The sequence below is a fragment of the Leucopleurus acutus genome (genome assembly GCF_964270905.1).
Source record: "Leucopleurus acutus genome assembly, chromosome: 1".
Classification (NCBI taxonomy): domain Eukaryota; kingdom Metazoa; phylum Chordata; class Mammalia; order Artiodactyla; family Delphinidae; genus Leucopleurus; species Leucopleurus acutus.
The window spans coordinates 33,122,212-33,148,798 of NC_139142.1; the positions used below are offsets into that span (position 1 = coordinate 33,122,212).

At 42.8% G+C, this 26,587-nt stretch overlaps 1 protein-coding gene across 1 annotated transcript in view; it reads right to left on the reverse strand.

The window, feature by feature from the left end:
- Positions 1–212: 212 nt before the first annotated feature.
- LOC309961448 (DNA repair protein RAD51 homolog 2-like) overlaps positions 213–26,587 on the reverse strand; it is a 209,112-nt gene continuing 182,737 nt past the window's right edge. Inside the window, exons 4-5 of the mRNA XM_082838722.1 lie at positions 10,392–10,470; positions 213–239 (exon numbers count right to left, since the gene is read on the reverse strand). Of these exons, the coding sequence (XP_082694848.1) occupies positions 223–239; positions 10,392–10,470 (96 nt within the window). The 3' untranslated portion in view covers positions 213–222. The remainder of the gene's footprint in view (positions 240–10,391; positions 10,471–26,587) is intronic.

Genomic DNA, 26,587 nt, shown 5'->3' on the forward strand with positions numbered 1-26,587 from the left:
AGAGACCCGAACAAAGGCCTCTTCATCTTCACCTTCCCTGTTAGGTCTGAGATGGCTGGCTCAATGGTAAGGAGGGGGCGTGCAAATCTGTTACCATCTCAACAGCAATCAACTAATTAATCCCCATTATGTTGGCTTCCGTTTCCTTCTTCCAAGCAGCCCGGTCCTGTTTCATTTCACAAATCACGCCCCCATCAGCTCTAGACAAAGGTCATAGTGTCCCTATGGCCTCTGTTGGTCTAAAGGAAAAAAAAAAAAGAAAGAGAGAGGGAGAGAAAGAATGTTTGAAAAACCGTTGCTGTCATGAAATGCACTAACTTCTCACTAGCAGTCTAAATAAACCTCTCCTTCCCACGGCAGCCCTCTTACACACATACCTGTCTATTACCCAGGGAGCCAATGGCTTTGCAAACCTGAGACACCCAGAAACTCAGCACAGGTGTGGGTTAAGGCCCCACAGCCCTGGCTTGACTGCCGATAGCTACAGACAAAAGGGGAGCCTTTCTGGGCTGGGTGGGAAGAGGTCACCCAGAGAAGCGGGAGCCCCTCTTCAGCTTCCTCGACCACCCCCCCCCAGGTTTCCCCTGAGAAAGCCAGCTGCCATCTGTAGCCAGGAAGCCCTCACAAAGACCAGGGGTGGGGGGCATGATTTAGATGTTTTGTGCTACACCTAGCACACCCCAGCCCTTAACAAACGCTCGGGGCTTCCACTACGATGGGAGCCATTGAAAGCAGCCCTGTGGGGGGACTTGGCCTCTCGAGGGGATTCTGCTGACCAAAATGCTCCTTACAAGGTTGTGCCTCAGAGCCTTTGTTAGCGTGGCCGTGGGTGAGCCCAGGGGGCCATGTCTTCATCTGCCTCCATTTATCCTCCCTATTGAAGGGCTCCTTCAGGACATTGGTCAGTCTCTGTGGGAAGTGATTTGGAGAGCAACAAAAGAACTTGGGCCCTTTGGGGGGGGCCTTCAGAATTCAGTAAACATCTGGACACGGAAGGCCAGGTTCTCAAGCAGTCTAGCTGGGGAGATGTCAAAAGAGAGAAAAAGCTGTGTGTGCAACGCAAGCTTTTAGTCCTCTGGCAACATTTGTGGTCGAAAAACACAGACGCCCCAGTAGGTAGATAGGAAGATTTTTCAGAAGCTCCTCTATTTGTCGGTTTTTGTGAGCGCAGTGCACTATTCGTCAGTGCTCGTGGCATGTGTGAGGAAACTGAAGTTTCTCATGGCTACGGAGTAGCATGTGACGGATCTTCTGACTCTGTGCGGACTGTGAATAACCCAAGGTTGCGTAAGCCTGTCCTGGGAATTGCTGTTAAGCGCTTCTGTTGTCCTTGAGATTTGTAACCACTTTCTAGTCAAGGTGATTTGTTGGCTTCTCATCATGAGCACATTTTAATTGACAGAAAAATGAAGTACCGAGGCTAAGTGATTTACACTTCATCACACGATAAAGCTCAGGATCTGAACTCTTGACTCTCAATGTTCCCTTTATTGTTGAATCAATCCATTTAGAACACATTAGTCAGCATGATTCAACATTAGTCACGTGGCACTAATCAGCATTCCACAGCGCGCCCAAATCTATCCTCAAACAGCAAAAGAAACTGGCTTCTGTCAGGAGACAATGGAATGCCATTTTCGTCAGTATTCAGGAGCTGACATCCAGTTCAAGTACCATGTCCTCTCAGGAACCTTCCTCAGTCATCCTAGATGGAATGAGTCTATTTCCTCTATCCTTTCAAATCCCATTGTTTGAACCTTGATAATAGGTGTGGCAGTTTGCTTTTGATTGCATATTTTGTTTTTGAGCTAACTAGATTGTGAGCGACTAAAAACAAGGGACCTTTTTTTTTTTTCAGCCTATCTCGTCAGAGCACCATGGTTTACAAAGGATAGATGCTTGAGAAATACCTGCTTAACTGAACTCACTGAAAATGGAGCTTAAGTCATATTCCAGAAAGAACTCCAAGTCCTTTTGGAAGAGGTCTTCAAAGAAAATCAACAACCTGAATTGATTTAACTTCTTTTGATATTATTACCTGGGCATTTTCACAAATGCAAACTGTTAATTGTTAAAGATAGCCAAATGGCTTCCCGGTTCTAAAAGAGGAGCGTGGATCTAGTCTAACTACAGTCCAGGCCTTGGAATAAAGTTGTTCTCTTCTCCAAGTGACATTTTATTCCATGGCTTTTGTTTGTTTGTTTTTTGCTTTTTTTGTTTTTTTAAGTGGAGACAGGAGAAAACGTTTTGGAAAAAAAATGTGTTTAGTCTCTGACTCTGGAACCAAATTTATACCCTGCCTTGTGCTATAAGCACTAGTAGCCCTTGTTCAAGTATCCTTCTTGAATAGGGCACAATAGCAAAACACGTACTAAGTTTCCGCTTGACAGAGATTCTGTCTTGGGAGGGGGAACAAGATTTCTGGGTGCTGATCTTTGGTGGCATTACTGACTGTGATACTCTACTCCTCTGCTCTAGACTCTACCAAAGAAGGTCCTGATAGCATTTTAAATATATAATATTTTTTCTTTTTTTTAAGAACAGGAAAGAGTTTTATTTGAGCCAAACTGAGTACTAGGCTGGAACCCCGCTTTCCAGATAACTCTGAGAAACTGCAATATTTATGTTGCATTTCAACATTATGCAACAAGTCCCGCCCTAGGGTCTGTACTGTTGTACCCTGGGGCCTAATCTCTGCAACTGGGCTCTTTTGAAAGAAATGTGTCACTAAATATTCATCTCCTCTTCTCTCTCATGATAATAGAACTCCCCAAATTTAGGTGGGCACATGGCCACCGAGATTAACAACTACATTTTCCAGTCTTTCTTTCCATAGATTGGCAGAAATAATGTGTGTAACTTCTGGTTAATATCCTTAAAGGAAGGGGGTTGACCTTTCCTCCCACCAAATCTCTACCCCACACAACTCCTGCTACCTGGATGCAGGACATGATACTGAGCTATTTTGGACCATGACAACGAGGGCAACATCCTAGGTATGACGGAGCAGCAAGCTAAGAGCCGGGGCCCCTGGACCAACATGTGGGGCCAAGCTGCCATACCAGCTCTGGATTGCATTCCTCCACAGTGCTATGAGAGAAAGCAGTCAACCTCTACCTTGTACACCACTGTTAATCTAGGTTGTGGTTCCACCCAGCCAAATTTATAACCCAACTATACTTAGGAAATTCCTCGAGGGATCACTGTATCAATTTGACTGTTCCATCTTAGCTTAGAATTTAGGGATCCAAGATTCAGGATGGGCCTAGAGTATCCCAACAGAGGCTCATGAAGCCTGAGAGATAAGTTGTCACAGGGGCTGCCATGATGGGAGACAAGGGGGCCCAAATTCATTTCTGATTTTATAAAAATCTTAGGAGCCCCGGCTGAGTATTGGGAGCGGCTACAAACCCAATTCTGAGGCACTTCACCTTTCTGGAACTCAGTTCCCTCATCTGAAAAGGAAGGTGATGAATGGAACGGAAAGATCCCTTTCTGGGAGGTGTATATCGTTAACTTTAGAAGGAGTAGAATAATTTCTGTCAGTTAATCATGTAAGTATATGCATAAATCACATGCACTGTGCAGAAGACCCCTCTAGAAGCTATGGAAACTCACACCCCAATGGCGGAGATAAAAGAGGCAGCCATAAAGAAACACAAGAAGGTTGCCCATGGAAACATGACGGTGAATTTATAATTATAGGAATTGGTCCACTATCTCCAGAAGAAGTATAAATTGGTAAACCTCTTTGGAGAACAATTTGAAAATATATAGTAAAGATAAAAATGTGCATCCCCTGACTAGCCGTTCTACTTTTTGATATATACCTAGAGAAACCCTCACACCTGCATACCAAGAAACATGGGCAACAAGATTCATTAAGTTAACGAGTAATCACAATTTTTGTCAGTGGGGGAATGGATAACATGCGGTACATTCATACAATGCATATGGATACCTCAGTTAAAATGAAAGAACATGATCTATGTGTATCAACACAGATATGTTGCAAAAACATAATGCTAAGTGAAAAAAGCAAGCTGTAGAATGATGTGTATAATAAACCGTTTATGAAAATTTAGGATGCACTCAAAACAAATCTGATGTTTGGATTCACATATACGTAGAAAAGTTTTTCAGAATGGGGAGAAGGATATACATCAAACCCTGGAGAGCTTTTGCTTCTGTGGAGGAGTGTAGGGGAGAGAAGGAATGGACTTGGGATAGGAACAAAGGAGTTTTGAATTTTGTAAGGTATTATCCCTGTAATTAAAAAAAAAAATCTGAAATTAGGAGTTTGGGATTAACATATACACACTGCTATATATAAAATAGATAAACAACAAGGACCTACTGTATCGTATAGGGAACTATACTCAATATCTTATAATAACCTATAATGGAAAAGAATCTGAAAAAGAATATATATGAATAACTGAATCACTTTGCTGTACACCTGAAACTAACACTGTAAATCAACTATACTTTGATTAAAAAAAAATCTGAAAAGAAAAAGACAAAATATTAACATTTGTTAATTCTGGATGTTAGAGTCATGGGTTTGCTTTATTATTTTCTGTAATGTTCAGTATTTAAAATATGTTTTCCACATTGAAAACAAAATCTCTCTTTGAGGCTAACAGTGAGAGGAAAAGAAAGGACCAAAGAAAGGGTCAGTGTGGGACGATGTCATGGAGGGAGGGGATGTGAAGTGAATGTTGAAAGAGAAAGAGAGACTCTGCAGATGGGAGCCCTGCCTCTCTGCCCTGGGAAGCACCTCGTGGAGGGGCAGGCAGAAGCAGCTCAGGACAATACGACAGGCCTGCTCTGCCCTCTCCTCTGTGACCTGTGCGAGCGAGTTCACTCTGCTCCACTGAATCCCAGGGCTCTCTGCCAGGCTCCCCAATCCATGCCAGGCTGTGCCAGGTGTGTGGGTGATATTTACCAAGCAGACACCTCCATACCTGGATGGAAACAGACTGAGATTCTTCTGGGTCACTTTGAGTCCACTGGGCAGAAACATTTAGATGGGTTACTGATTCTAACTGAAATCTGATGAAATCAGATCGTGGTATTTGGGGAAAAAGAATTTTTCAATGAATCATCCAGTTGGCTCAGTGACTAAGAAAATGGGGTGGAAGAATGTAACTCAACTTTGTGACAAAGGAACAAACAGAGGAGATTAATGCCTTTCCAACATGCTTCGAAAGCTGGTCAAATAACCACTCTTGATTTTACAAGAAAGATGAGGCACATAGCTTTCCAGCTCTTAAAAAATTCATTGTTTCTTTGTTTTCTGGTTTATTCCGAGTCCCTATGCTGGGTTATAGCATAGGGACTGGTTGGAAAAACAGAAAACTAGCTTTGACTAGTTTTCTAGACTTCTAGACTTCTCTGGACCTATCTCAGGGTGCTCTGGGCTCCCCTGAGCTTCCCCAGCCCCATCCCAAGGTTTATGCTGCTCATTCAAACCTAAACTAATAAGAGTAGCACCAGAATCCAGATTCAACCTGTCTTACCTGATCTTTAGTTTTTTCTAAACAATATAAAAGCACATAATTCTGTCCTGTTGCGAAACTAAGCCGTTGTCCTCTATCCTGTTCAAAACAACTTGGTTGGGCTTCCCTGGTGGCGCAGCGGTTGAGAATCTGCCTGCCAGTGCAGGGGACACAGGTTTGAGCCCTGGTCTGGGAAGATCCCACATGCCGCGGAGCAACTAGGCCTGTGAGCCACAACTACTGAGCCTGCGCGTCTGGAGCCTGTGCTCCGCAACGGGAGAGGCCGCGACAGTGAGAGGCCCGCGCACCGCGATGAAGAGTGGCCCCCGCTCACCACAACTAGAGAAAGCCCGCGCACAGAAACGAAGACCCAACACAGCCAAAACTAAATAACTAAATTAAAAACAGCAAAAAAAACACAAAAAACAACTTGGTTTTCGTTTTTCAAACGCTTCCTAGATTCCTAAGGAAAAGGAGAGTGTAGGGCAAGGGAAAAGTGCACGAGGAGGAGGCCCCCTGAGCTCACCTCTGCCTTTTCCCTGGCCAACCCCTCCTAGAGCATCTCCTTCTTCGCCAAGTCAGCAGGCCTTTATTGCCTGGAGCCCCATGAAAGCCAGGATGGCTCCGGGAGACCCAGGTCCTGGGTTTTCCCTTCGCTTCCTGTAGCATCAGCAATAGCCTGGCTGCTTTCAAGTACAGAATCTTTATTCCTGGCCTTGACAAAGAGGTCCAGGGACCCCAGCTGTGTTCTGGGTGGCACAACGTTTGGGGCTTGCTGGGGAAGCAAAGGACATGACCAGAACAGATGTGGGTCAAGCTGGAGTTCACCGTAAACGCCCCCTTCCCTTCTGCAGCCATGTGGTTCTGTGGACCCACTCCATGCAAGCCAATTCCCAAAGCCAAGTCCTGCTTTTCCCTCTCCACTAGGTCCCGGCACCCCTTAGCCTCTCTCTGGGCTGGTCAAGCCTCTAAGCTTTCCCACTCAGTGAACAGCGGGATTTCATGGTGAACTCTGGGAACAAAAGGAAAAATGGATTAAAGGGATCTTCCCCGACCCCCTCCACCATTCCCACTTCAGTTGCACAAAATAGCTGAACTTTCCCTCTGCTGGGACCTGGCCCCTCTCAGAGTCTGAACCATCAGGAAGTTGGGGGCTGTGAGATGCCTCTCCTTTGGGGCCCAAGTGTTTCCAGGGTCTGGGGCCCAACCAGAAGAGGCCAGGATCCCGGACCAGGGTGAGGACAGACAAAGAAGATGCAAACAGCACGGTATTACCATGGTAATAGCCTGAGCCAGGCGGCCTCCTGAAGATGCTGGAGGGTGGGTTTTCTTTCTTTTCCTTTTCTTTTTTTTTTCTTGCAAAAGGAGAATAGTTCCGCTTTCTATTTTACTACAACAATAGCATGGACCGGCTCCTTCAAGTGTTTAAAAAGCAGCCTGAGAAATCTCTATACCAAGCCCCTCAGTCTCTCCAGCCTGCCGTTTTATTGTCCCTCCCATCCCAGTGAACAAAGGGGCGGGAAGGCTGTAAGGCCCCCAGTTGTCGGCTGTTCTCAGCATCCTAATCCTTGAGAACCGGGGAGGGGAATGGCCTGTGGAGCCGGTAAATCGAATGTTGCCCTCACCTTTTAATGTTGCCCTCCCTCTGCTCCCGCACTCAGGAGCTCTTCAGGTAGTATAAAACCTCCTGGTTCCCATATCTCTTCCCTCTTGCATCTCCCTTGTAAAGCAATTATACTCCAATAAAGATGTTAAAAAAAAAAAAAACCTCCTGGTTAGCAGGCTGGTAGGAATCTTGGGTCTTGCTAAGGGGATGAAAGGCACCCAGCGATCACTCCCACACTCACTAACAGCCCTGCTCCCCACCCAAAAAACCAGGGTAGCCCGTTTGGATTCTTCTTTACTGCCACTTCAGGCTAGCTCCATTACAAAGACGGAATGCTGAGCCACAGTGGCTGGGTCAGCAGTTTCCTGTTTAGTTGGTACCACAGGAGCTGCCCTCCCTCTTCCAGCCCTTCCCCTCTCTGTCTCTATGCCCCTCAGACATGGCTTGCATACCCCTTCCCGGAGCTGTAGGTACCAACCTGCATGCCACCTCGGGACTATTGTGCCAGAGCAACCCCTCACACAAGAAAAGCTTCTTGGCCTCGATGTCTGGTACCTTTCCAAGGTTATCAGCCAGGGATCAAAGGTTTCTTTGCTTTAAACCTGGGGAATGGTGCAGGTGTTTTTTAGCTCAGTCATCTGGTAAGACTGGGGGCAAAAATAAGCTTTTATGTTCTGGTTTGTGGAGATCTCAAGGGTAGAACTCTACTGAGCTAAGTGAATGATAAGTACACCATCTCCTTGGAGAATCAGATAAAGGTGAAGTGGGAAGGCCTTTAGAGATCACCCAGGCCGATGACTGCAATCCAAGTAAGAAAAACATTTTGCACTGCAACCTCTGTACCTAAATTCATCAAGCATGTACACACACATACAATCACACAAGAAATATTTCATGAAACAGTACAATATGTGTATGTTATTTTCCATTCTCTATTTCTTTTTTTTTTTTTAATGCTGGTTATGATTCCTTAATTTTGTTTCACGACCCACCAATGGGTTGCAAAACAGTTTGCAAAGCACTGAATCAAGGTCAACATTGTCTTTTTCAGACACAACTAGGATGCTAGAGATTTTCTCAGGAACCTACCAGAGCTGGAATGGAAATCCAAGGTGGTCTCTCTAATACAGGAGGGATCCCCATTTTTCTGAGGATCAGAGCTCCTTTTTGTTTCCCCAAAGTCTTGGGAGCACATAGCCAGAGGGGAGGGAATGCCCAGAGGTTTGCATTAAGTGGCATTGCTGACAGGGGCAGAGAGTTCTGCCACCTCCAAAAACCTCAGAGAGGAAGGTGTAGTTTCAAAAGCAAATAGGTGAGGCCCTGAAATCTCCCAGACATTTTTATTTACTGGTTGGGATTCTTGCATCATCAGACACTTTCCTGAATGTTTCTCTTTCCTGGACACCCAGCTCCAGGTCAGCCTCCTTTAGTAATCCACTTTCTCCCATTTTCCAACTATGTCTAATAGTCTTTCTTTGTAGTTTTTCAACCCCTACCAATTCATTGTAGTTCCAGTTTCTAAATACTTTCCCTAAACAATTTCCTCCTTCCTGTCAAAATCATGATCTTAGCAATGAGAGTCAGAGAGGCAATTCTATGTATCTTGTTCCCACCAACATTATCCAAAAGTTATCCAAATAAGACCATGCTTTCAAATGTTATCTACCAAAATGCCGAGTGATCAAGATACAGGCACCATATCAAGGTCCTCCTACAAGCCATCTGGGCAGAACTGGCCCTTTTCCTCATGAAATTATCTTGTAATCTTCCATAGAACTTCTTGAAATCTTCATCTAAAATTGCTATTTACTAGACTTCTAATCTTTTAAGAAACGCTCTAAAAATGGAGAGCCAAAGGGCACACTGTGCACTGGGTAAACACCAGTCCAGCTTTCTGATTGCTTATTACTTATACACCCTTAGAGAGTCTGTAACAAAGGGGCCTGCTGTTTGCTTTGCTTAATCTGGTCTTAAAATCTCTGCTTCTTTGTCAGAAAACAATATTTGCAATTGTAAAAAAAATATTTACCAAGGAACTTAGATAGCATAAGTCAAAGGCTAAGAGTCAAAGGTCAGTAGTTCTTACTCCAAATTTCCCTGGACCTGAGTCCCTGCTGCGGAGCTCAGCTGCACCAAACAAACACGCTGCTTTCTGGGTCCATTAAGAAGTGGATGTTTTAGAAGGAGAGGAAAAGGAAGGCTGCAGCCTGTTCCTCAGTCAGAAGCATGAACCGTCTAGCCTGCCCCACAAAAGCCCTCCTAGATCTTTACAATGCAATGTGTCTCCGTGGGGATATTGTAAGGACTTACCCTGTTTCACAGACTTGGGAAAAATACTCAGCTTACAAAATCCTAAAGGGCAGATATTCCTCCCATGGACAAAAATGACAATACGCTCCTCTGTGGTTCCGGCTAGATGGGCACCTACGCATCTCCTAGGGTAGGGCCTCCTGCCTGACAGCGGGGGACAGACATGTATCCTGAGCACTTCTGTGGGGACCCTTCTTAATCTACAAAGCTGTCTGGGACATCTGACCCTGTGCGCTAGGTTCAGTGGGGTTTGAATTTACCCACTCCTGTTCACTGTTTTCTGCAGACCTGCCATTGGATGCCTTTCCTAACCACGCGAGGACCCAGCATCTGAGAATGATGCCCCTCAATCCACTTTTCCCCCTGTTTGTTGAATTAGTTCTAGGTTGTGGCCTTGGGGGCCTCTACCACGAACCGGAACTCAGGCCCGTGTCACAAAGTGCAGGTCTGCAAGGCCTGGTCCCCAGTCGGGACTTGAGCACAGTGGGAGGAAATGGAGTAACCAGAAGGGGGCCGAGGAAGTAGCGCTCATGAAGCCATGACGTTCTTCCACACGCTAAGTGAGGAAGAACGTCATGCCCTCTGAGGCAGGGCTGGGCCCTCCACGCTGGGCCCTCCTCTGAGGCAGGGCTGGGCCCTCCACGCTGGTGTCAGAGACCTACCTCCTGGTCCCTCACCCCATGGAATCTGTGAAGAGGACTGGGGTGGTTGCAGTTCCTAGCCTACTCGATTTGTCCCTCATTCTTGGGTTGTCTGTTAGGAGATTCTATAGTTCTCCGTAACCTCTGTCAAATTCTTGCCACAATTGCCAGTCTCTCTTATCTTATCAGGATAAACATCACTGGTCAGTTCATCTTGGCCTTTGATTCCGTCCCGAAGGAGCTTCTATCAGGAGCACAGCAGTAATTATCACCCACAATGGGCAGCACTGAGCATAACCAGCCTAAAGAAATGGCTTAATCCGAGAATCCTACCTTGAAGAACCAGGCCTTCCTTCTCGATGGTGTAGACAAATGTGGTGAAGGTCGCCAGAGGGGACTTGGCAATGAGAATCTGCACAGAAAGCATATTTGCTCAGGGTTAGTCAAAGGAAATAGAGATGAGCCTCTATTCATTCCTATTCCCACTTTGAAACAAAGTGGGAACATGTGACTATAAACTGTGAGGTTTGTTTATTGTGAAATTATTTCAGAAACAAATGGGTATTATTCCTTCAGTCAATGGATCACCTTGGAAGGCTGTACATCAATTCTAACTATTCTACCACCGAATGCCATATTCTTGAACCAGTTCTAGACATAAGTTTCATTATGATATCGCATGCCTAAATAGCCACCTTTCTGCCCAAAGATAAATTTAGTCTGATTGTCTAATTTCATTCATAAATTTAGCTATTTTACTAAAAGAATAAAATAAAATTTACCCCTAAAAGATAAAGATTTAACATCACTGCAAATATTCAAAATAACTTGATAAAGGCAGAGCCATGATAGGTTGCTTTGTTGGCCCCAAATCTTCACCAAGTCTGTGTTCACACCCTTAGCCATGTGACCACATTCCCTTTTACATGAGGTGTAGAGTATTTCCCATGGCCCTGGACTGTGGGTTCGGCCACAGGACTTGCTTTGAATAACAGATTGTGCCAATTCTTAGCCTAGGCCTCAAGAAGCCTCACATAACTCCACTTGTTCTTTTATGCTTCTGCTACTGCCAGAGATAAATATGTTCAAGATAATCTGTTATCTCATAAGGAGAATGAGAGACACCTGACCCAGAGCTGGCCAGCCAGGCCCAGTCTAAATAGCCGACCCCCAGGAGACCCACACACACATTGGTTAAATGCTTATGACTGTATGCATGACTCTGTGATTTTGATGATGTTGTCACGAAGTATTATTGTGGTGAGAGTTTACTGCTGTATCAGCCAACATAAAATATCAAAAATATTTTGAGCAATGGCATGCTCCGAAGAACACCCACTTTAAAGGGGATGGTCATTTGGTTGTTAAAAAAATTCCTATCATTAACACCCATTATCACACTTCATATGATTCCACAGAACCTCTAAGAACTGGCAGATTACTGTATTATAACATTTCTCCTGAAGGAAGATGAATATCCACTTTCCGTTTTAAAAATTAACATCATAAAAAAATAGTGATAGGTTGGCACAGAGCCACTTAGGTAATCAGGGAGGCAAGGGAGAAGGAAGAAATAATTTCAAATAACCAAAAGGCTCACACGTACTATCTCAATCTATCTCAATTCAACAAACATTTACTGACTGTCAACTATGAGAAATGGTTGAAAAGAATGGTAGAAAGACCACACGTTGAAGTCATGGAGTTTGAATCTATGTTCTCCCACTAATCAACTCAGTGCCTGTGGCAGCGCTTGTGATCTCCCCCAGTCGCCACCCTTTTCTGGTTAGTTAACCACTCTCCAGGTTTCAACATTTTTCTGCCTCTTTTGCAACTAGATGTGGCTATGTGGCTAAGTTTTGACTAACAGAATGTGAGTACAGTGACAGGTAGAACTTCTGGATTATAAGAAAATTATGGGCTCTTCACTTTCCCTTTCCCTCTTCCCAAGGGTAGGAACCAGCTTCAGCCACATCCTGGGGGATGATGAAGCAATATGGGAGAAGGAAGCTGGGTGACCTGATGAATCAGCAAAGCATACCACCTGGGGTCACCTGTCCGGCTCAGTACAGAGCCACTTGTCTGAACCACCGTATTTCGGATGTCTGTTACTATGGTGTAGCCTGAATTCTACCCAGTACTGAGGCTCTGGACAACCTCACCTTTTTGAGTCTCAGTTTCCTTATAGGTAAAATGGGGATAACAATCTCACCTAAATGAGATTATTTTGAGGATTAAATTAAGTATATAAAATGCTTGTGTCAAACTAAGAGCCTTAGTTTGAACGTTTCCAACCAACTCACCACATGTTTCCCAAGTACCACTTAACTTTTACTCACCAAAAACCAATATACTTTGCTTTTACTAGAAGAATTCAACTCAAGGTGAATCTCAACTTTTATAACTGCTCTAAAGTTACCTAGGTAAACTTGCTCATCATTCTCAGAACCAATGAGCAGATGGTATAGGTGGGCATTTACATCTTCACATCAAAAACATCTCACCTGAAAATTAAGGTAAAACTTTTCTCAGAGATAGTTTAGGGATGGTTTATGGATGCCCCTTGGTAGGGGAATGGCATGGTGGAAGAGAGGACAGTGTTTCTCAAGCTTTAATGTTGGTTTGAATCACCTGCAGGTCCTGTTGACATGCAGATTCTGATTCAGTAGGTTTTGAGCGTGGCTTGAGAGTCTGTCTTTCTAGCAAGATCCTAGGAGATGCTGATGCTGTGGTCCATAGACCACATTTTGAATAGCCAGGTTCAGGAAATTAGCCTGACTGAAGAGTCGAAGATGGAGAAGAAAGAGACAGGAATCCTGGAGTTAGTTAGGAAGCTACTGTAATAATTCAGGCACGAGATGACAAGAGCCTAAACCACAGGTGTGTCAGGAAGAATGGGAAAAAAGGAAATGGAGAAGAGAAATATAAATCCTTTAGCTCAAAGAGCAATAGAAATAAACATATCCCAAGCCTCAGATCTGTACTGCCTGCATGAAAAAATTGGACATGAAACCAAAAGGGTATAAATAAACAGTATTCAATAAAGCATCATACTATAGTTTTGAAAATTTATTTTATAGACCACAGAATCTGAGACTAAGACAAAAGCATGTGATATTCCAATGCAACCACTAAATGACATCTGAGCCTAAGCCTTTCAGCTCAGTGGTGCTACCTCCATCATCTGACAGCTTCCTCCCCCAGGGAGCTCCTACCCACTCTGTGAACATGCCCAGAGCCCCAGCCAGAAGGACCTCACACGAAGGGACCTCACACCTGGAAGTACCTCCCTTCCAGGAAGTCAAGGGGTTTGGACAGGTCATTGATTAATGCCCTGTCCCTCCCAAGCAGGGTTTAAAATGGGTTATCCAAAGGATGATTGCATGCAGTTAGAAAGAGGAAGTGATCAGTTACGTCAGATGAATCCCACTTCCTTTTTTGGCAAAGAACTTCCAGATTGATAGATCAGAGGGCTACCACCGGCATGGACTACTTGATTTTCAGCAAAAAATGTAACAAATTCTCAGTAGCCTTCTAGATAAAGTAAAAACAAGTTGGGCTGGATGCTAACACCATTAAGTGGATTTGAAAGCGACCAAAAGATCAATAGCAATCTGGTGAGGGGTAACAACCTCTAGTAGAATGTACTTGATTCGATCCTTAGTCCTATCATATTAAACATTTTTACTGACCTGAATCAGGACACTGATGTATTCAACTGTTATATTCAATCTATACAACACATCTGGGATCCAGCAGGGAAGAGAACTGGCAAAAATTGCTACCTTAATAGAGCTTACATTCTAAAGGAGGCAAAAGATAATATACAAAATGAATAAGTAGTGAAATATATGGCAAATTAGATGATTATATGTGCTATGGAGGAAAAATAACAGAGAGAGAGTAGAGGAAGTGTACTGGATCAAAAGAGGGGCTCAATTTAAAATAGGGTAGTAAGAGAAGACCTCACTGAAAACGTGACATTTGGACTTGTGGATCATGTGACTAAACCAATTGATGGGATGCTGAATATGGTAACAGAAGACAAAAAACTTTTGGAGAAGAGTTACTATATTAGATTAGACAATCATTATATGAAAACAAATCTGAATTTGGTTACAGTGTTGGGACAAATCCTACAAACCTTTTAGGACACAATTTTATTGAAATACATGTAAGGCCTTGGCCTTAAGAATAGAGGACCAACTATTGGTTACAGAATGGGGAAGATGAGATTTCACATTCAGAAAATGAATTAGGTGTTGGTTTACTACAGTTCAATACCAGTTGGCTGTGAGATGTGGTTTGCAAAAATCTAGTGTGATCCCAGGTTATATCAATGGAGACATAGTATCTAGAACAAGGGAAGTATCTAGAACAAGATCCTGCTCTTCTCATTCAGCAAACCATGCTGGGTGCAATGTGTTTGGATTGGAGCCCAAATTCCCACAGGGAAATGACAAACAAGAGAACAGCTAGGGGAGAACCATCAAGGTAGTTAGACTCCCAAAGCAACCCATGACCACAAACACTTCAATGCAAACATGCTGGTAAGAGGCCTGGGGTGAAGATGCATATTGCTTTTTTTTTTTTTTGGCGGTACGCGGGCCTCTCACCGTTGTGGCCTCTCCCGTTGCGGAGCACAGGCTCCAGACGCGCAGGCTCAGCGGCCATGGCTCACGGGCCTAGCCGCTCCGCGGTATGTGGGATCTTCCCGGACCGGGGCACGAACCCGTGTCCCCTGCATCGGCAGGCGGACTCTCAACCACTGTGCCACCAGGGAAGCCCCGCATATTGCTTTTAATATGAGTTTTCTGACCTGGAGATTCTATAGTGTAACATAGTATAGAGAGGAAGTGCAAATTAGCTTTTTAGCCCAAGAGATTTCAGGAAAAAAAAAGTGATGCTTGCCACCTATCTTTGGGAATACATATTGACCCTTCCCTTTTTTAGACTTGAATGAGTACCCCATGCCCTTGTGCCTTTCAAACAGTAAATTACCCTCTTATGAAGCAAACAACCCTCCCTAGCAGATACCTTAGGCTATTCTGTTTTAGATGCTGTCAACCTATAAAGCTGGGGTGTTCTAATCACTGCCTGACTTGTGCTGTTGTCAGGTGTCCTTCTGTCTTCTTCAATACATAAGCCCTGCAGGGAGGGCCTGGCTGCTTAATAAAATCCCGGAGCCTTAGTGAAAAATTTTTTATCATACTCAGCCATGTGTGCAGTGTGTGTAGCTAGCTTTGGAACCCCCTGAGGGTTCACGGAAATATGTAGTTGGGTAAGAATGAGTACAGACCCGTGCGGCTCCGAAAACGCTGGCACTCCACAAGACAGGTGTGTGGTATTGTGAGCCATAATGACACTTCCTGCAAATAGCCAGATTGTTTTTTCTTGAATGTTTCCTTCATATCAGACAAGCTCGACTGTAGCTACATCCTATTGGATACACTTCCTCCTCTCTTCACCTATCCTTGCAAGGAACGTGTTCATCAATATTTTTAAATTATTCGAGGAACATTTAAGGTATACCTAATATGTACTAAGTGTGGGGCCCCAAATCCCACTATTGTCTGCAAGTAATTTCCATTATTTGTACCATCCACCCATCTACGCATGTACCTGTTCAACCCATAAACATTTACTGGGCAATCTCCCTTGTGCTAGGCACTGTTCTAGGTGCAGGGGACATAGCAGGGGGCAAGACAGATGCGGTCCTTGCTCTCATGGAGCTGACATTCTGGTGGCAGAAGATAATACAAGGAAGCCTTTAGGCCTTTGGGCTTTTTTTCACTTTGACCTTCGACTGTGAGCCCTTCATTCTTGGGCACTCATTCACTCATTCAGTCCATCCATCCATCAGCAAACATTTACTGAGTACCTACTATGGGTCAGGAGGATTCAATTTGCGCTGTGTGAATTTGCACTTTTTAAAAGACTGCCATCTGAGACACACAGATATAGAGAACAAACTAGTGGTTACCACGGGGCGGGGGGCTCAGAGGGGTGGGGGGAGGGGAGGTATAAACTACTGGGTGTAATATAGGCTCAAGGATGTACTGTACAATAGGAAAATATAGCCAATATGTGGTGGGAAATATAGCCAATATTTTATAATAACTGTAAATGGATAGTAATCTTTAAAAGTTGTACAAAAAATACACAAAAATTAAAAAAAAGAAAAAGAAAACAGACACACAATCATAGCGTAGACCATTAATTAAACTTCCACCATTAAGACGAACAACAACAACAAAAAAGACTGTCATCTGTCTCTACCTCAATTTATTTCCTAGATGTATGTTCTGAATTCTTGATGGGATTGCACAGATCAGGGGCATTTCCTCTGATTCCATACCCTTCCATCCCATAGGGCCCAGTGCAGTGCTTTTTTGCATGTGTGGGCTCCTAAAATGACTGATGGGCATTTTTTTCACTGTTCCTCACTTTATCCCCATGCTGTATGTGTGAAGGTTTCTCCCAGTGTACAAGCGAAAATCCAGAGGCCTAGGTACTCTAAATAAAACAAGGGGGGAGAAGATGGCTCTTGGAGCTCACTGGCCTCCCCTGACAGACCCTCTTCCCCTTCTTTACATCCCTCCACTCAGGTACCTATTTTGCTCTGAGCAAATAAGTTGTCAGCTGATTCTCTTCAGCTCTAAAGCATAGCTGGTTTAAACCTTCCAGTGTTACCCTTTCTGGTGTTTGCATTTTAATATGAGACTCTCAGAAAAGAGGAATTGATCTAAAATGGTGGAAAGTCCTACAGGATTGGGGTGGGGGGGGCCTTCCAAGGTTCCCACAGTAATGATGATGATGGAAATGACAACCAACAGACGTTATTCCTCAGAACAACCCTTGGAGGTAGGCAGCTCATAAGTGCCGAAGACAGGATTCTAGCCCAAGCCACTAGTTCTATAGTCTGTACTTTTAACCAGCACGATGGTAGCCCCCGATTTGTCAAGCACAGATCAATCCACTTCCATGGGATAAGACATCAGAGAGGCAGAATACATAACACCAAATAAGGGCATTTCTTCTGCAGCGTGGGTATGGCACGATTCAAGCCAAAGAAGGGAACTGGACAGGGCATCCATGCAGGTTGATTCAGCTGTTCACAAGCTTCCTCTGCCCTTCATGTCTGAATGTCCAAATCCTACCTACTCTTTGAACCCCATAAAAATGCTACCTCTTCCAGAAAGCGTTTGCCAATTTCTCCAGCCTGGGGTAATGGCTCTTGAACCCAACACACTATCTGTACCTCCCTAATAGCGCTTACTGTTCTTTCCACCATTTTTTTTTTTTTTTTTTTTGCGGTACGCGGGCCTCTCACTGCTGTGGCCCCTCCTGTCACGGAGCACAGGCTCCGGACGCGCAGGCCCAGCGGCCATGGCTCACGGGCCCAGCCGCTCTGCGGCATGTGGGATCTTCCCGGACCGGGGCACGAACCCGCGTCCCCTGCATCGGCAGGTGGACTCTCCACCACTGCGCCACCAGGGAAGCCCTCTCCACCATTTTATAGTTAATGTTACTTGAATTTACTACCGTGTATTTGAAGGCAGAGACCATCATCATCATTGCTGCTCCTCCTGGTGCTACCAGCCTCCAGTGTGGTACTGTATGCATAACAGAAGCTCAGTTATGAAATACAAAAAAAATAATGGTGACCCTCAGAAGCTCTGACTCATACCCATTTTGAGGACTTAACTGGCACCCCATTCCCAAAGTTGGGGGACTTAGACGATGCCATAGAAAAGAGCAAGCTGCCCAGTCAATCACTGCCAAGATTCTCAGCTTGGGCAGGACCAAAGTCAAGTCTTTGGTTTCAGCTTGCTATAGCATCACATGTTTTTCCTGGCGTGATTCCACTTCCAAGAGGCTCAGAAAGTGGAAAGGGAGCCACAGAACAGAAAGTGCTGGGCTTAGGAACCTCAGGCCTCCTCCAGGATGGCGACACCTTCTAGGGATAGTGCCTGTGTCTTTTTAAAGTATAGGTGCGACCCTCCTCTGGAGCAACCCAGCCTAGCCCGTCACCTCCACGGGTGGCCAGGAAGGCCAGTGTGGAGAAGACAGCACAAAGATGTCAGGAACCTTGGCTACAGGCTATCCTGGAGGCTGTTTTTATAGAGTTCTGGTCCTGGCAGAGTATATGAGTTTCTGCAAAAGAGCCCTGACTTGAGGAAAAAGTGAATTTTGCCTTTGTGGCCCAGGGAAGCAGACATGAATAGGCAGCCGTGCGCTGAGGGTAAGCTGGCACTGGTTTTCCACTTTCTCTTCTCCATATCCTGTGCCAGGCAGGCTTCCTTTAACACTGCTAATGAATCCTTCCTCTCTTTTATTTCCTTCCCCTTCCCACCCATTACCCCAAATCTCATATTGGCTGGGGGCAAAGGGCAGAGTAAAATGAGCTGGCAGAGGAAAGTGTAAGCAGAGTTTCTTCCTGTAGGGGCAGGTGGTAGGCCTGGTGTTCTTTCTGTCCCTTTCTTTCTATTTACAAAACGCAGGGCCTAAAGACAATGCAATGTGTTTAGCCAAGAAAACTGGAGTGAGAAGCAGTTGAGTTGGATAGCTCAGAAATAGGACTTTGCATCCATCCACAGTGTCCTAGCTTGCTAATTTTTTAACCCTATCTCAGTCTCCCCCATGATCAGCAAGATTATGTGGCAGTGGATGAACTCACCAGCGACGCCCTTGTTGAACACGTCTAATACTTTCATCCGTATGCAAGGGTCCTGCTGAGAAGCAAAGGGAGCAAACCCACTGACTCTAAAATGTCCTTCAACAGGGATCCTATTATCTCATTTCAACTGGATGCCTGGGCTAATAAAACCCATTGCTAAGCTAACCAAACCTTTCCCCTAGCTGTGCCAAATGTCTGCGACACAAATCCTTCATGCCAGGGATTTTCCTCCTTGTCCAAGACTTAGAAAAAGGTTGTTTTCTCAGCTGCTTTGAAGCCCAGGAAGAGAGCCAGGGAGGCAAACAAGCCAGCCAGTCTTGCATCAGATAATTCAACAGGCTTTTGATAACCTCAAGTCTTCTGTCCCTTCTCCAGGTTGAGCTGAACTCTCCAAGCCAAGGGACAGAAAGGCCGGAAATGCTCCAGACAGGAAGATCTCTATGGCTGGAAGGAGGCCACAGGATCAGGGGGGCTTGAAGTGTACTCAGTGATCCTCAAAGGAATTCCCTAGTCATTGTGTTAAGAGAGCTGTAGGGAAAGGTGGCAGAGGTCCAGGTCTCAGTCCATATCTGGACTGTATACTGATTAGAATCGGCTCCATCACTTGGAAGATCACTCTCCACGGAACACTGAAGCCTCACTACCAACAGCTTTGCAAGATTATGAGGGGAGAGTAGAGAATGCTTTTAACGGTGTCTAGACTGCGTTCTCAAAATAGGGGAGCAAGATCTGTAGAAGTAATACAGTGCTGGAAAATGACAGGGTGGAAAAATGAACTGTGTTTGAGCAGGCATGAACTTATTAATTTACCTACATGTGGCCTATTTCATAACTTTTCCTACAGAAACTGGGGGCAGAAATCTGAAGTTGATTTGAATCCCTTATGAAATATAATTCGAGACCCTGGGAAGATTCTCCTAGAAAGTTTGGCCCTGAGGCTACAAGATCTTATCCCCCCCCAGAGTATCATTATGCTCTTTCATAACATCTCTCGGGGTGAAGTGATTGTTTAAAAATGTTTATATAATACATTAGGTTCCCAAAGTTTATAAACGAAAAGAGCTTGTTCCTTAAAGAAAACATTAATTTCTTCAGATCAATAGGCTATTCACTTATAAATTATGGGATGGCAATAGTTCAGGGTCAGAGTGGTATTTTGAGTTTATAATTTCCCCATCATTTATTATGAAAAATTTCAAACATGCAGCAAAATTAAAAGAATTTTATAGTAATAGCCATAAACCTATCAAGTAGATTCTACCACTAACATTTTATTATACTTGTTTTTATCACTTATCTTTTCATCCACCAACCCATCTTATTTGTTTGTTGTTGTTGCATTTTAAAGTAAATTGCAAACATCAGTACACTTTCCCCTAGATACTTTAGCATTCATATAATTAACTATAAGCTTAATATTTGTTCATATATCTTAAAAACCACGTTAGGTTTTTTTTTTCCAGTGAACTTTACTTTTTTTTTTTTTTTTTTTTGCGCTACGCGGGCCTCTCACTGCTGTGGCCCCTCCTGTCGCGGAGCACAGGCTCCGGATGCGCAGGCCCAGCGGCCACAGCCGCTCCGCGGCTCGCGGGATCCTCCCAGACAGGGGCACGAACCCGCGTCCCCCGAATCGGCAGGCGGACCCCCAACCACTGCACCACCAGGGAAGCCCCTCCAGTGAACTTTATATGTAGTTTGAAAGAGTTAGTGATTTTTCCCCAATTATACTAAAATCAGAGAGAATTTAGCGACTACACCTATATGGTAGTATGCAAATTTATATAGTCAAAAAATATGGCTCATTAGTTCTTTCTATATTAAATATCAGCTTTATTGAGGTGAATTTACATACAATAAAATTCTTAAGATAGGTATTTAAGTTATATATTTCCCTCCAAGCAGCGCTTTAGTTGCATCTAATAAGTTTTGGTATGTTGTATTTTTGTTTTCATTTTCTCAAAGTATTTTCTAATTTCCCTTGTTATTTATTCTTTGCCTTGTTGCTTATTTGGGAGTGACTTGTGTGAGTATATGTTTAATTTGTACACATTTGAGAATCCCCCAAATTTCCCTTTGTTATTGACTATTAATTCTATTTCAGTGTGATTAGTGTGCATGGTTTTGTCCTTTTCAATTAACTGAGGCTTGTCTGGTGGCCTAATATATGGTTTATCCATGAGAATGTTCCACAAACACTTGAGAAGAATGTATATCTGCTATTGCTTGGTAGAGTGTTCTATAGATGCCTATTAGGTCCAGTTGGTTTATGGTATTGGTCAGGTCTTCTATTTCCTTGTTGATCTTCTGCATAGTCATTCTATCCATTATTGAAAGTGGATATTGAAGTCTCCAGCTATTGTTGTTGAATTGTCGATTTCTCCCTTCAATTCTGTCAGTTTTTGCTTCATATATTCTGGGGCTCAGTTAGGTGCATATATGGTTAACATTGTTATGTCTTCCCAATGGCTTCTCCCTTTTATCATTATAAAATGTCCTTTTTTGTTTCCAGTAATAATTTTTGTCTTAAAGTCTATTTTGTCTGATATTAGTATAGCCACTCTAGCCCTTTTTTGGTTACTATTTGTAAATTGGTTCCTAGACCCAATTCCAAGGTGTATGTTTGTGGAGACCTTCCCACACCAACAAGCAATTCTTAGACACCAGCAGGGTGTCTGAGAATTGAACCCTGCTTCTGACATTATCTACCCAGAGACAGAATCATATTTCACAGGTAAAGGGCTCAGTCCCACAAGACTTCAGATAGCCCTCCACTTCAGATGCCAGTTGCAAGCCCAGGTTTATACCTGTGCTTCTGACTGACTGCATACTAACTGGAGGTTCCCATGACCCTCTCCTTGTGTTCAATTAACTTTCTAGAATGGCTCACAAAAGTCAGGAAAGTCCACTTACTCACTAGACTACCAATTTATTATAAAGGATATTAGAGGATACAAATCAACAACCAGATGAAGAGACATATAGGGTGAGGTCCCAAACAAAATAGCTTCTGTCCTAGTGGAGCTTGGGGTCCAGCATGGCGGCATGTGGAAGTGTTCTTGTTCCCCAACGTGGAAGCTCTCTGAACCCCTCTCTTTTTGGGTTTTTATGAAGGCTTAATTACATAGGCATAATTGATTAACTCATTGTCCATTGCTGATTGATTCAACTTCTAGCCCCTCTGCCCTCCCCAGAAATCAGAGGGTGGGACTGAAAATTCTGACCCTCTTTTCGTGGTTGGTTCTCCTGGAAACCAGCTCCTATCCTTAGGTGCTTCACAAAAGTCATCTTCATTAACATAAACCCAGTTGTGGTGGAAAGGGCTTATTAGAAATAACAAGACAACCATTTCACCATTATGGCTCTGAAGCATTTTCAGAAACTAAGGACAAGAGACTAAATATTGTAACAAAAGATGCTCCTGTTGCTCTTATTGCTCAGAAAATTCTAAGGGTTTTGGAACATGTGGGTCAGGAACTATGGATAAAGACTAAATATATATGAGAAATATATTTTGGTCATCTGAATGACCAAATATATATACTTCTTATAAATCACAATATCACAGTTTGCATGGTATATAATTTCCATTGATTTATGTCTTTGTCTTTATACAGTTGGATCATGGGGCTGGGGTTGATTGAAGTATTGAGTCCATTTACTTTCTTTTTTTTTTCAATTTTTAAAATTTTTGGCTGCATTGGGTCTTCATTGCTGCACGTGGGCTTTCTCTAGTTGCGGCGAGCAGGGGCTACTCTTCGTTATGGTGTGTGGGCTTCTCATCACGGTGGCTTCTCTTGTTGCAGAGCACAGGCTCTAGGCACCCAGGCTTCTGTATTTGCAGCACGCGGGCTCAGTGGTTGTGGCACGTGGGCCCTAAGGCTCGCAGGCTTCAGTAGTTGTGGCGCGCGGGCTTAGTTGCTCTGCGGCATGTGGGATCTTCCCAGACCAGGGATCAAACCTGCGTCCCCTACATTGGCAGGTGGACTCTTAACCACTGTACCACCAGGGAAGTCCTGAGTCCATTTACTTTTAATGTGATTATTGATAAGTTAGGATATATGTCTGCCATTTTGCTATGTGTTTTTCTGTGTTACCTTGTGGTTTATGTTCCTCTATTTTTCTATTACTGATTTCTCTGTGTTAGATATTTTTCTAGTTTACCATTTTAATTCTTTTGTTTCTTTTACTATCCATTTTCTTATAGGTTGCCCTGGGGATTGCTATTAACATTTTAACTTAAAATAATCTAGTTCAATCTGATACTACTTTAATTTAAACTGTTTACCAAAAAAACACTTTGTTCCAATGTAGGTCCATTTTCTTCTCCTCCTTTGTACTACCATTGTTATGCAAATTACATCTTTATACATTAGAAGTCCACCAACATAGCTTTATATTTATTGCTTTATGCAGTTGTCTTTCGAATCATATTAGAGAAAAAAATAATTACAAAAAAAATCCCACATTCATGCTTCTATATTTACCTATATATTTACCTTTACCAGTGCTCTTTACTTTTTCAGGTGGATTCAAGTTACCCTCAGAGTCTTTTCATTTCAGCTTGAAGGACTCCTTTTAGTATTTCTTGTAGGGTAGGTGTACTAGTGACAAATTCTCAGATTTTGTATTTCTGTGAGTGTCTTAATTTCTTCTTCATTTTTGAAGGATAGTTTTGCTGGATATACAATTCTTGGTTGACAGTCTTCCTTTCAGCAATTTGATTACATCTTTCCATTGCCTTCTGGCCTCCACAGTTTCTGATCAGGAGTCAGCCTATAATTTTATTGAAGATGCCTTACACATGAAGTCACTTAGTGATTAATGATTGAACTCTATTTGAATAAACAGATTTCCCTAAATGCCTTGAATCGGTAAGTCTCCCAGCTTTTGCCAATGGTCTGTGTGTGTGTGTTGGGGCATGCATTCAGGCAATTTAAAACTTTGTCTTAACGTTCACTTCCTGTTTACAGAGCCTCAAGGTCAGCCAGAAGTGACAGATTAAGGTCTTCTCAGGTCTTTCTTGGGCATGAGCAAAGCTCTGGGCATGTGTGTAGCCTTCTAGAGTCCCTGGTATATGTAGGACCTTTACAAAGCTCCTTGTGGACATCTTATCCCCCAATTTTTCCTTTAAAATTTTTTTGGTCAGCCTCTTGTTAGCTCTACCTGGTAACAGGACCTTAGGCAGCCATGAAGGTAAACAATTGCTACTGATTATTTTCAATGAACACCCTGTAGGTAGGGATATTCACACAAACCAAGTTCTGAGTCAGGTCAAATAGTGACAGTTCTCTTGGACAGGGCTTTTGGGGAGCTCCAAACCTTTCCAAGTTACAGTACAAAGCTAATGTAGTTGCGAGATGGTTGGCTTTCAAGCTTACTGCAGATCTGGGGAAAGGACGATGGAATTAGTGAAAGTTTAATGCCACAAATCTTGCTGTTCTTACTGAGATTCACCTGGTTTTCTTGAATGAAAATTCGCCAGACTTTCCAAGCCTTTAATTAATTTCCAGAGTTCTGAAAAAGTTGATTTTGACAGTTTTAGTCAATGTTCTTGTTGATTTTGAGGAGCTGCAGGTTGTCTGAGTCTGCCATTCTATATGTTCAGTCTCCCAAGACAAATTTTTAAACATTCTGATTCAATACCCATCTTTATTGCCTCCCCCTATTCAACCCTGCAATTCTTTTTCTGTTTTAAATATTTTCACAGTTCTAGAAAATTGATTATTTTGTTTTGTTTTTAATCAGCTTAACACTTACACATAATTCAAATAATATCACTTGGTATTATCAACCACCCCTTTAACTAAACTTATCTCAGCTACCATATTTTTGATTTTCAGGAGCTCTTTCTTGTCCTATGACTATTTCTAATTCAACACAACCTATTCTTGTTTTCATATCATCTTTAACTCTCTGAGGATATTAACTATAGTTTAAGGGTCTTTTCCCCCTAAATCTTGCATTATCTCTAGCTTCTCATGGTTCTTGTTTGTTTTGTTTTTCTCTTTGATGTGGGAGGCACGTTCTAAAGTCAGGTGATCCTTGGTTGTTCAGTCATGTTTAAATTATATAATAGAAAATATAATTTATTCTAAAAATATAATTAGAAATACTGTGTACATGGACAACATTTGTAAATTGGTGGGATTCACTGGACACTGATGAATTTCAATACATGGAGATACCTTCTCAGAGGTGGACTGCTATTTACAGAAAAGAGTTGTTCAATCTCTTGTCCAGTTCCTACACTCTAGAAGCAGGGCAGAGAAAGGGGCTTCAGATTCACCATTTGGCAGGTGTAATCCCTTGTTTTAGCCAGTGCCTCCCCTTGTCCTCTGCTTTGTTTGAAGTCTCAAGTCTGAAACTTCTCTAATTTATTTTCTCCAAAGATAAATTTTGGCCTTCAACCTGGGTTGGAGATTGGTCTCCTGGCTGTCCAGGGTGAGAAAGGTGGTCCAACTATTTCCTATATTTCATGTAAAATTTTCAGCCAATCTCCTGTTTTCATCTTCTCTGCCTTCTCTGATATCTGGTGCTTCCAAGTCTCAGGAAATCTTGTAAGTGTTCTACTGTTACGCTACACTGAAAATGCCTTGGTTTGCAGTTTCTTCTGTTATATCTTGTCAATCTTCTATCTCTTCCCATCTTCCAATATCTTGTTGAAACCTGTTCATGTCTCAAAGGGATCTAATCTCTTTGCCCTTTTGGGTTACTATTTTTTATTATTAGTAAACTGAAATAATTTCAGATAGATCATGAGAAAGGGTGGAGATAAATATGAGTGGTCAAACCTCCACATTAAAGAGGAGGCTCTCTTTGTGAGCTTTAGTTCTTCTATCTCCAATCAGGTAGTGATTTGGTGGTATTATCATAATACCAGCTTTGAGGGTCAGTTACACACACACACACACACACACACACACACACACGCACATCCCATACATAAAAGTACTAGACACCAAAAAGCTCCTCTCGATGGTGCTCAATATAATTTTTAACTAACCTCAAATCATTCTTCCAGCAGACTGAAAATAGGTAGCTTGGGGCCAAGTATGATCATCATTATTACAAAATGTAAGATGCTTTGAATTTAGTCAGTCATGGCTTCAAATCTTGGCTGTATGATTTTGGGCACTCTAACCTCTCTACGCCTCACTTTCCTCATCTCTAAAATGAGCATGATAATACCAGCTTCATAGGCTTATTGTGAAAATTAATGAGATGAATGAAACTGATGAAAAAATGGCACATCATAAGAACCTAAGAAACGTACATTTTTTTCCACTGTGGTAAGGGAGCAAGCAAAAAATACAGGAAAGTTAGTGATTTTCTCTGTCTTGAAGGCTAGAGAGTTAGTCCCATGATCTATTTGCTTTTGATTGCTGCCCATGTGAGAGTGTCTGTGTGTGTTAAGACTAATGCATAGTTTTATACACAGTCCACAGCACTGTAAATTTAGGTTTAAAATGAGATTTCTAACCGTTACTGAAATTGTTAGTGTTACATTTGTTAGTATTACCATGGGGTGCTGCTAAAGAAAGAAGATATGGTTGAATTACTAGTAAGTTCATGGCCATTAAATACCACATTTATTTTTCATGTTTTTTTAAAAATCAAAAGTTAGTGTAAGTATTATTGATTTTAACTTTTAGGTAACTTTGAACAAGTATGGGCTGGTTGCATTGTCTGAATTTAGAAATTTGGAAATTTCAACCTGGCTCCAACTAAAGCAACTAAATACTGTTACAGGCAATTTCAACTGACAAAAACCTATTCCCTTTCTCTACCATAAATCAGGTAGACCACAAAAGCATGATGCACAGGAACTCTGTCCAGATGTAAAAACTAA